The sequence below is a fragment of the Stigmatopora argus genome, chromosome 18 (assembly GCF_051989625.1).
Source record: "Stigmatopora argus isolate UIUO_Sarg chromosome 18, RoL_Sarg_1.0, whole genome shotgun sequence".
NCBI lineage: Eukaryota > Metazoa > Chordata > Actinopteri > Syngnathiformes > Syngnathidae > Stigmatopora > Stigmatopora argus.
This window is the reverse complement of record NC_135404.1, coordinates 4,578,646-4,590,316: the sequence shown is the minus strand read 5'-3', so window position 1 is coordinate 4,590,316 and position 11,671 is coordinate 4,578,646. Positions and strand designations below refer to the sequence as shown.

At 40.1% G+C, this 11,671-nt stretch overlaps 1 protein-coding gene across 2 annotated transcripts in view; it reads left to right on the top strand.

Moving 5' to 3' along the window:
• Positions 1–9,472, top strand: part of fasn (fatty acid synthase) — a 34,015-nt gene extending 24,543 nt beyond the window's left edge. For both annotated transcript variants that reach the window (XM_077625352.1, XM_077625351.1), the window contains 13 exons: positions 1,048–1,167; positions 1,293–1,415; positions 1,493–1,716; positions 1,868–2,069; positions 2,194–2,345; positions 2,810–2,901; positions 3,000–3,394; positions 3,505–3,696; positions 3,774–3,989; positions 6,042–6,253; positions 6,441–6,539; positions 7,321–7,572; positions 8,353–9,472. In XM_077625352.1, the coding sequence (XP_077481478.1) occupies positions 1,048–1,167; positions 1,293–1,415; positions 1,493–1,716; positions 1,868–2,069; positions 2,194–2,345; positions 2,810–2,901; positions 3,000–3,394; positions 3,505–3,696; positions 3,774–3,989; positions 6,042–6,253; positions 6,441–6,539; positions 7,321–7,572; positions 8,353–8,490 (2,417 nt within the window). In that variant the 3' untranslated portion in view covers positions 8,491–9,472. The remainder of the gene's footprint in view (positions 1–1,047; positions 1,168–1,292; positions 1,416–1,492; positions 1,717–1,867; positions 2,070–2,193; positions 2,346–2,809; positions 2,902–2,999; positions 3,395–3,504; positions 3,697–3,773; positions 3,990–6,041; positions 6,254–6,440; positions 6,540–7,320; positions 7,573–8,352) is intronic.
• Positions 9,473–11,671: the final 2,199 nt, after the last annotated feature.

Here is an 11,671-nt window from a genome sequence, read left to right as displayed (position 1 = left end):
TACATACTCTGAGCTGCCAACTACTCCGGAATTTCAGGAGTTTCTCAGGAAATGCAAGGAAAACTCCGGGATGCCGGACAACCTCCCTAAACTCTGGAAATCCCCCAAAAATGTCACAATTTTTTTTAAGCAACTATTTTGGTAAAGTACCAAATTTCCAATTTAAATGCCTCGAAATTCACACCATGCTACAGCTTCCGCCATCTTTATTCAACTGCACTGTAAATTGGAAGATTTTGTTAACACGAGTGCATTGTGAATCATCCAAGTTACAAGTCCTGACGAATGATCCGTTTTGTGCGACCGATTCGGAGTCGATTACATAGGTAGCTTCTACCGCTTTAAAATTTTCGTTTTCATTTTTGTTCATAAGGGAAGTAAGTGTTATTAAGGCTAAACCACCAGACTTTTGTTTTGAAACAAATCCTACCATTACCGGTGTTGTTCTAAAGGAAGTAGAAGTACTACACAGCACCGGTAAGTGTTATCAATATGCCTGCTCGGTTTAAGTGCAAAATGGATGGCAATTTGGATGAAACTTCTAAAAAGAAACCCAGACACTCGCAGAAATTTGGTTCATATTTGAGAAAATATCCCATGTTGAAGCCGTCTCCAAAAGGACTGACATTTGCTCATTGCACAATATGCAAGTGCGACTTCAGTGTGACACATGTTGGAATTACTGACTGTAAAACGCACGTAGAAGGACCCAAACACAAAGATAAATGTATTTTTATTATGCTGTGCTTTTTCAATAGTTTGCAAAAACACTATTTCAATTAATGTAAAAACATAATGATAACAGTTCTATTTAAATTGCCCAACGCTTATTTTATTTTTTTACATTTTCTATCACTTTTGCGTGAATCACATTCACTCCGGAAATTGGACAAGGGTACTCCTGAAATGGGGTCGACGGAGGTTGGTACCTCTGCATACATTTACAATGAAACAAATAAACCTTTTAATGCTGACATAGCTATGCTTGCTAACTGTAATTCCGAACATCCACAAAACCGTGCTTTCTCTTCACCTTCACTTTTGTAGGCTCAGCAGAAAAGCGGGTTTACCTGCAGGGGCGCTTCCCACGGCTCTCTGAAGAGTCTTTCGCCAATTCTAGAGATATTTCTTTTGAACAGCACGTCCTTCTCCACACTCAGGGCAAAGGTATGTGGCATCCATCTCTGATGAAAAGGAACACCGTACTTTTTTTGTGGGTGTGAAATTGTTTTGACCGTATAATATCTGTGGCTCATTTACTATGCAATGCAACGTTTTCTGATGTGTTTCAGGTGTGGATGTGGTGCTGAACTCCCTGGCTGAAGAGAAGCTGCATGCGAGTGTTCGCTGTCTCGCTCGGCACGGACGATTCTTGGAGATCGGCAAATATGACCTTTCCAACAACTCCCCTCTAGGTAAACCGTATAAACCGAAATTACGGAAGATTGACCGCGTTTGATCGATCGGTGGAGTCAAATATGAATCTCTGTAGGAATGGCTCTGTTCTTGAAGAATGTGGCCTTCCATGGCATTTTGCTGGATGCGCTCTTCGAAGAGGGCAATCATGAGTGGGAAGAGGTTTCACAGCTGTTTCAGGAAGGCATCACCGCCGGTGTAGTCCAGCCTCTAAAGACAACCGTGTTCAAGAGGGATCATGTAGAAGAGGCTTTTCGATACATGGCACAGGGCAAACATATTGGAAAGGTCCTTCTACAGGTCAGTCACACCTCTGACCATCACACCAAGTCTGGATTTACAATGTTTTATGATTTAGTTCTTATTGGAAAAACATGAAAGAAAAGAAAATGGGTGAAAAGCCAGAGAGATATGACAGTTGCATCCTTTTACTGTTGTATGTCTCATGTAGGTATGTCAGGAGGAGACGGATACATCAGCCCACAGTGCTTCACATTTAACTATCCCGGCCCTTCGTCGTACCTACTGCCTGGCGTCACATTCCTATATCATCACTGGAGGACTTGGGGGCTTCGGCCTTGAGCTCGCTCAGTGGCTGACTGAAAAGGGGGCCCGCAAACTGGTGCTAACTTCCAGATCTGGCATCAGGAATGGTGAGGCAAAATGAGAATGGGACACAGCTTGGAATAGCAGCCGACATGTTATTTATGTCATTTAAATAGCTGATTACATACAGGCTGTCACTTTTTTCTCTCTCCAAATTTTTACCTTTGTTAGGATACCAGGCAAAGCGTGTGAGTGAATGGCAAAGTCAGAATGTGGAAGTCTTGGTGTCAACCACCGACGTCTGCTCATTTGAGGGAACAGAAAAGCTCATTGCTGAGGCCTCCAAATTGGGTCCAGTTGGCGGAGTATTCCACCTTGCCATGGTAAATCTCTATGGAATCCCAGCAGATGGTTGCTATATATTTTTGCACTCATTTTTTGTGACGCTTATCCTCACAAGGGTTACGGGGGGTGCTGGAGCTTATCCCAGACAACTATGGGCACCAGGCAGAGGACACCAAGAATTTGTGCGTAGCCAATCACAAGGCACAAGGATACAGACAACCATTCACACTTGCACTTTTACCTACTTTTGTGTTAGTAAAAGTCTAATCATTCTTAGTTCACTGAGCCATGAAAAGACCTTTCACAATAATGTATTCCACTTTTCATTGAATGTTTGTACTGTATTGTATTTTTAGTGCTTCACGTGTTTTCACAAATCGAATCATTCTTAGTTCCCTGACCTATGAAAAGACCTTTAACGACATTTAACTCTTTTTACATGTTAGTACTGTCTATAATATACAGCCTATTTTTAGTGCTTCATGGGTTTTCATTTCTGCAGGTCTTGAAAGATGGCATGTTGGAGAATCTGACTCCTCAGCAGTTCCTTGATGTTAACAAACCGAAGTATGATGGCACTATAAACCTAGATAAGTAAGATACATTCAGTCGTTTCTTCTTTAGATGTTCAGATTAGATGAGTAGTAGATTTTTGATCAAAAGATACTAACGCACATTCATTGCCTCTATAGAATCACAAGAAAATCCTGTCCACAACTCGCCTACTTTGTCGCATTCTCCTCAGTCAGCTGTGGCCGCGGAAATGCCGGACAAAGTAATTACGGTTATGCCAACTCGGCCATGGAGCGTGTTTGTGAGAAGCGATGTCACGACGGACTTCCTGGGCTCGCAGTCCAATGGGGGGCCGTAGGGGATGTGGGTGTGGTGCTGGAGACTATGGGTGGAAATGAAGCTGTAATTGGGGGGACCTTACCACAGAGGATCGCTTCCTGCCTTCATGTGCTGGACCAATTCCTGTGCCAACGGAACCCGGTGATGTCAAGCTTTGTGCTGGCCGAGCGCACGGTTGTAAAAAGCGAGATGGGAAGCCAGAAGGACTTGGTGGAGGCCATAGCTCACATTCTAGGTAAAATAACAATGAAGATGAATTGGAAATTCACTATTTGAAAATGAAAAGCAGTTCAAGTTTTTATTCTTTTTATATAAATGCCATCTGATCGGATACCTCTCCCCCAGGCGTGCGGGACGTTAACAGCCTGAACGCCGATGCCTCATTGGCCGACTTGGGCCTCGACTCATTAATGGGCGTGGAGGTCCGCCAGACTCTCGAGCGTGACTACGACATCGTTATGGCCATGAGAGACATTCGGCAACTTACCATCAACAAGCTGCGTGAACTCTCCAATAAGAGGCCAGAAGGATCAAATGGTATCTGAGTGAGCACATTTGTATTCTGGGTAAAATGAAAGTTGAAAATGTAATTCAATGTCATCAATTTTTCCCAGCCACAGCAAAAAAGGACGTCATTCGCACCTTGTCAGAGTCGAATCTGACCGAGCTACTCGTCAACCCAGATGGCCCGACGGTGATGTTACTCAATGATGTACAGAACCAGGAGAGGCCACTGTTCCTCGTCCACCCAATTGAGGGTTCTATTACTGCCTTCAAGACACTTGCCTCCAAGCTCAGCATACCATGCTATGGCCTGCAGTGCACCAAAGGTATTCTCAGTGCTTGTTTCAAAAGCATTATTTTTTTTCATCATGAAACTAGGAATCGAATGGATAAAACAAAAGTGAAATTGCAAATACTTAACCTCAGCGAGGCAGGTGTTCATTGTATATCCAAAGGCATTTCTTGGGTTGAGGGTTCGATCCCATGTTGGTCCTCACTGTGTGGAGTTTGCGTGTTCTCCCTGGGCTTGTGTGGGTTTCCTTCGGGTAGAGTAATCCCTCGAATTTCGCGGATAATGAAGACCAGACATGGCCGCGATAATCGAAAAACCGCAAAGTAGGATCCACCCCTATTATTACCACCATACTACATCTTTTCACGCCTATACAGAAATACAAGTACAAATATCAAGAAGTGTATTTATTAAATATTACAGCTGTAAGCATTTGAAAAGACTATAATGTATTAATATCTAAATATAAACTATACAGACGCTCCCCTACTTACGAACGCAATTGCTTACGAGCGATTGTTCATAAGTTGAATTTGTTTGTAAGTTGATTCAGTGCTATATTTTGTATTATAATTTATGTTTAAGGCCGATATAAGTATATTGAAGGTTTATACAAGTGCATTTGAATGTTTAAGGCTTGTATAAGTAACACGCATTGGTTTGTACTGAAAAAAAACATTTAATAAAATGGAGAATATGTACAGTACTGTAGAGAGAGAGATTTATGTATTAGAAACTGGCCAAAAGAAGCGACCTAATGACGATTGCACAGTTTTCTTCTTTTTTTCATCATAAATGATGAGGTAGCACTGTATGGCATCATTCAATTGATTTGCAAACTTTGTGCAACGTTCAATATTTGGGTCCTGCTGCTCGATCTTTCTGTTTATAAATGGTACTGAATGTGCAACGCTCACCACTCTCACGCGCATCAAGCTTCGTTATTATTGCCACTCGTTTCAAATGAAATGGCTTGCCTCTTCCTTGCAACTCCCTCAATAGAAGCCTTTAGCTTTTTACCAACCATATTCAATATTGGATGCATGAGATATTTAATGATACAAATGAAAAAGGTTCTTTGCACACTGGAGATACATTCACGCACTTCCGCATTGCAACGAAGAAGAAGGTAGATGCTGGGTGAGCTGAGCTCTCACAGCGCCAGGCGTCGGTATTAGCGGTGGAAATAAGTACTACTCCGAAAAAGCGGCGAAATACAAAATTGGACTTGCGAACATTTTTGGACTTAAACGCAATTTGCAGACATGTTCGTATGTACCGTTGTTCGTAAGTTGAATGTTCGTAAGTAGGGGAGCGTCTGTATATTAAAAAAAATGTAAATACAGTGGTACCTCGAGATACGACCTTAATTCGTTCCGGGACTGAACTCGTATGTCGATTTTCTCGTAAATCAAATGAACGTTTCCCATAGAAATGAACTAAAAACAAATTAATTCCTTCCAACTCTGAAAAAACACCAAAAACAGGATATTGGATTAGAAACACATTTTTATTTGTTCTAATTCGCCATCTATTAACAAAGTAACAAATAACTATAGTGGTTTGATAGTACCCACCAACGGGACCTAACGCGCTAATGGGAAAAAAAACACTGAAAAAATGCAACGCTCCGCCCAGTGCTCGTAGAGACATTACACGAGGGAGTTGCGGGGAGTGAGACAGTGCCCATGATGTTCTTATGAGCAGCCTCTCGTGTCCACTGTATACTCGTATATATCAAAATTTGTCTCGTATCTCAAGATAAATATTTGCCCGAAATTTTACTTGTATCTCAAATTGCTCGTATGTCGAGGTACCACTGTACTTTAAATATTGTGCTCACTGTGAAAACAATTCATTTCTGCTTGATTTAAATAATAATAAAAATATATATATGGTTATTGGGAGCTTTAGTCCAAATCCTCCCATACAGTCCAGACCTTGAAGGGCAGCCCCCTTTCAGAGAGGAGCAAATTACTGGCATATACTTCTATTTTAGTGGCTTTTCTGTTGTGTAATTGGAGAACTGGCTATGTTTTACTTGTAACATTTTTAAATGAAGTTTTCCAACAATTTCCCTCCCCAGATGCTCCCCTGGACAGCATACAGTCTCTGGCAGCGTATTATGTGGATTGCATTAGTCAGGTTCAGCAAGATGGGCTTTACCGAATCGCCGGCTACTCTTTTGGCGCCTGCGTGGCGTTTGAAATGTGCACTCAGCTGCAGAACCAGAATCGACCTGTGGAGAATCTCTTCCTGTTCGATGGCTCACACTCGTATGTGGCGGCCTATACACAGGTTAGCAATGCAAATACAGTCCAAAATACCATCTTGAATTGTATTTTGATGTCAGGCCACGCCTTTTACGGTAGTTCAACACATATATAGTACGGTGGTACCGGGACTGAGCTCGTATGTCGAGGCACCACTGTACTTGATTCAACTTGTCGAGGAAGTGATATTGAACAAAGTCTTTGGTTTTCAGAGCTACAGGGCCAAGTTGACACCAGACAAGGAATCTGAGGCTGAAACGGAAGCTTTGTGTGCATTTATCCAGCAGTTCACAGACACAGAGTATAGCAAGGTAAAAAAGAAATCTTTGGCCTGAAAACAAAAGCCACAGCATCCTATAGAATATTAGTTCCCCATTTTGGAATTTTAGATCTACCTAAGATCTATGATAAAAATGTTGAAGTCTTGAGAAGCTAGCAGTCTTAACTGTGTGACTTTAAATGTGCTATGAAATACTACAGTAAGCAAACTATATTTTGGACACAAATTCTTCCATCAAAGTCACAGAAAAAGCGTAATGAAATTAAATCAATTAAATGGTAAAGTAAAATAAGATGATGGCCAAATTTGTTTAAAATGGCACTAGTCATTTTAAAGCTCCTTTAACTATATATTCGTTTGATGTAAGGGCTTGAAACTTTGAACAAAATAGGGTTGAGCAAAGTCAGTAAAATGTGCGTTCAAATGTTAATAACAATGTACTATCGTTCACAGACACTTTTGTATCTGATTTTCACCATTTGTATTATATTTTGGTGTTCTGGCACTTTCATTTGTATTTTTGAACAGTAATTATGTCTCTGACATTGCCCTCTGCATATATGACTAGTAAATCCGTTGCAAATGTAGCTGTGCGAAATAATAACATGCAAGAACTCTGAAGTAAATACCCAGCGTTTACCTATCCAGCCATCTTCTCCTGACTCGGTGACAAAAGTCGTTTTTAGAACGGACAATTTAACTTGTGCAGGACTTTTAAATGTTCCTCGGGTATCATTTGAAAGTAGGTAACTTTGAACCCTCCTCACCGTGCATCCTAATCGTCACATCTGCTTCACTTGCTTGCTCACCAGCTTCTGGAGACTCTCCTACCGCTGCCAGACCTGGAGGCACGCGTTAGTGTGGCGGTGGACTTCATCACGTCCACCCACAAAAACATCAGCAGAGATTTGCTCAACTTTGCAGCCTCTACCTTTTACTGCAAGTTGAAGGCAGCAGACAGGTACGTCCCTGCTACCAAGTACAATGGAAACGTGTGCCTCCTGCGTGCCAAGACCAGCAGCGATTATGGACAAAACCTTGGGGCAGACTACAAGCTCAGCGAGGTAAGAACCATTGGTATTTCTTTGTTGACACGTCATGCGAGATTAGATTAGATAATTTATACATGTATATGTGTGTGTGTGTATGTGTATGTGTATATATACACACATGCACACACACGTATACATATGTATATACATATATAATATATATGTATATATATTATATATACAGTCGTGGTCAAAAGTTTACATACACTTGTGAAGAACATAATGTCATGGCTCTCTTGAGTTTCCAGTTATTTCTACAACTCTGATTTTTCTATGATAGAGAGATTGGAACAGATACTTCTTTGTCACAAAAAACATTCATGAAGTTTGGTTCTTTTATGACTATTATGGCTGAACAGAAAAGTGATCAAAGTATGTAAACTTTTGACCACAACTGTACATATATACATACATATATGCATACATATACACACTTCTGTTTTGGTATGCCTTTCTCGTTTTTTTTTTTTAAGTTATAAGCGATTCTACTGGTTCGCGTGGCTACCGCTAATTAGATAAACCAAAAGTCCACCCACCGCCAATGTTGAAATTATCAACACATGCCTAGAGTGCCCTCTTGCAGTTCGGTATAAAAATAACACGTGGAATTATATCCTACTGTGTGAATAATTCCACACAAAAGTCACACCCCCAACTGTTTTTTAAAAACTGCGACATATAGTGCGGAAAATACGGTACTAAGCCAATATAGGAAACTACTTGCAACATTTTCAGCATGTAATTTGGGGTTTTTAGACGGATTATTCCTCAACACATCTGTTGTTTTTTCAGGTATGCGATGGCAAGTTGTCAGTCCACGTCATTGAAGGCGACCATCACACGGTTTTGGAAGGAGAGGGAGTGGAATCGATCAGCAACATCATTCACAGTTCACTGGCCGAGCCAAGAGTCACAGCAAGGGAGGGTTAAAAATCTACATTTCACAGGCCTTTTCCAGTTCCACAACATTCCCTTCCCACAAAATCTTGTTTGCATATCTCTGTTGTTCGATTAGATTTATTTAAAAAATATCCTAACTCGGTCGTGTATACGTGATCACATTTTTTTGCCACGATGCTCTATTGCCCATCTAAAATATATTTTTTTTCATAGCCCACATTTAAAAATAATTCACCCCCCCCAAAACGTGAAACTGCTGTCTTACCCTTGTTGGGTAAAAGATAATGTGCTGTGTACAGCTGACCCAAATTGTCTTAAAGTGCATTTTAAGGGTAGTTGAAGCTAACAATAAAAAGATCAGATAAGTAAGTAATCATTTTAAGTGCACCTTTTCTATCTAATATTTTCATGAGAGTATTATCACGTAATGCAGGGTATGTTAGCGATAATCACATGTACTCAAAAAGCCGCACTAAACCTTTGTTTCTTTTGTCAGTATTATCTCAAAAGCGGGATATTAGTTTTTACACAATGTACCCTAACTCATAATGAAATAAGACCACAGTGGTTGGTCTTAAGATGTGAAAAGGGGTCCATTGAGCCAATCTTTGATTTCAAGCAAAATCTCTGGGACAGAAAGAACTTTAATGGTAGTGTTAGTGATTATTTTATTTTGTTAGACACGTTGTGGTGTTGCCTAACCTCTTGATACTAACATCTATTGAATGTGGACCTTAATGCAATCCTTGTGAGTTTTGGGGGGACCAGTCCATACTGGGATGTCTGCTGTTTGTGTCGTCTTTAGTTGAACTGTCTGTCTGTTCCCTCGCAAGCAGAAGATCGATCACTTGATCTCTGAGACTGCTAAACTGGTCAATGAAGGATTGGGTGTACAAACAGGTTGTATTTCTGAAGGCTACTGTTGCAGCTAATAAAATCCTTGTATTAGTTGGTAACACTGAATTTTATGTCAACACCCTAGAAAAAAATAAACTCCAGCACTTTTCAAAATCCCTGAGCTGTACTCCAATATCTTTTTAACTTTAAATACATGGAGTAATTTCCCTCAAATATTGTTCAGAAATGTGTCTAAATCTATTTATTAGCATGTCAATTCTCCATTTGTCTCAATAATTTGTCCCGCTCATGCAGTGCATTCACTGTTTTGATTAAATGAAAATAGGACGTAGCAATAGCAGCCCATACCAGACTCATCTTTTACCCCGTGTTTTCTGTTTTTGCATATTATACACACACAAAAATCAAAGTAAAGTGGTCTGAAATTCAAAGTAAAAAAAAATCTTTTGTATTTTTAGTTAATTTTGTGTATTGAGGAAATAACCACATACCGTAGTGTTTTATTTTATTCTTTTTTTCCATGAACGGGCTCCATTTTGCAGTAGGTCAGAAGTGCAAATTTTGCTTTAAAAATTGTAGTTTGGATACGATACTATACACATACACGGTTGGATAAACCACACTTTTTTGCAATTACCTTCACAATTTAATAATAATAAAGTATAATAAAGAAGTTTTAACCATGTCTGAAGTAAAATCGAAGACAAAATGGATGCCTGCTATAAAATATTTAATAACAACTGTTGTCCACCACTGAGTTATTGTATACAATACAATGAAGCATTCTTTGCATTTCAAATGTTAAACTTTTAATGGAGTCAGATGGCCTGGAATAAAGGTGAGTTGATGTAAAATACTAAGTCAAAATGTTACTCCATATTTAGTCAAATTAGTGTACTAACGCACTGTTTTATAGCATCAAGACCACAAAAATCACGACTATTCTACATCAGCTTCAAAACATGGATATTGAGTTGGCAGGACAAAGCACCCCGTGGAGCATGGTAAACAAGCCACCATTTTTTCCACATTCAACATGGCAGGACAATATAGGCGTGGTTACGCCTATTCTCGACGCAGGTGCGTAAGTTAAGCACATGCGCAGAATCTCGTCTTTTCGAAAAGCCATTTCTATGCTGACGGTCTAACCACGCAAACCAGGTATGGCTGAAAGCAATTTCTTGCCTAATTGCATTTTATCACGCTACCGGGAGATTTTTTAGGCATCAACTGAGCCTAAAACGCTGACAAATCTGTTAGTTTAATGCCAGGTTGAACATACGTCAACAATTTAAGGTTGGGCTGCTTTTCCCCACCGGCTGTGTGCCGCATGTGTCTAGCTAGCTATCTTAGCATTAGCTTCACGACAACGCTCCCCATTTAAGTTGAAAGTATTTTGTCCGTTTTCTCTCCATTATTGAGTCGTGTAGAAAGACTTTTAATTTAATTTAACGAAGCCGGACAGTTTGCTGGGTAAAGGCTCACTCAAAAATGACATCCAGATCCACGTTTTAGTTCCTGGTGTGTTGTATGTAATGAGTTTTTAATGCGAGTGCTAAACACCCGTTTCCAATGTGTAATTTTTCTGTTTTCACTAAAAACATTTACAGACGCTCCCCTACTTACGAACATTCGAGTTACAAACAACGGTACATACGAACATGTCTGCAAATTGCGTTTATGTCAAAAAATGTTCGTAAGTTCGATTTTGTATTGCGCGCCTTTTTCCGAGTAGGGCTTCTTTCCGCCGCTAATACCGACGCCTAGCGCTGTGAGCTCAGCTCACCCTCTTTCACACTCTCTCACTCGCTCATGCACTCTCTCACTCACACTCTCTCACTCCATCACTCATCAGTCTCACACTCACTCTCATACACGCTCACTCTCTCTCACTCTCTCACTCACGCTTTCTCTCTTACTCACTCTCTCACTCATTCTCTAATTCACACTCACGCTCTCTTTCTCGCACTCCGCATTGTACTGAATAAAGTCTCTTTTTAGTATTCAACATCATAACCACTAGATAGTTTTTAGTTACTGTTAGTAGATGGTGAATTAGAACAAATAAAAAATTGTTTTGGCATTCCAATATCCAGTTTTTTTTAGAGGGTGGGAACGAATTAATTTGTATTTAGTTCATTTCTATGGGTTAAGCTGATTTGAGATACGAGTAAATCGACATACGAGCTCGGTCCCGGAACGCATTAAGCTCGTATCTCAAGGTATTACTGTATTGATAACACAATATCAAAGTGCATAACAAGTTTAAAACAATGTGTTTGGTCACATGAATCAATTTTGCATTTTTCTACATTTGAATTATCATAATGTCACATCAAGGGGTGGCGCCAAT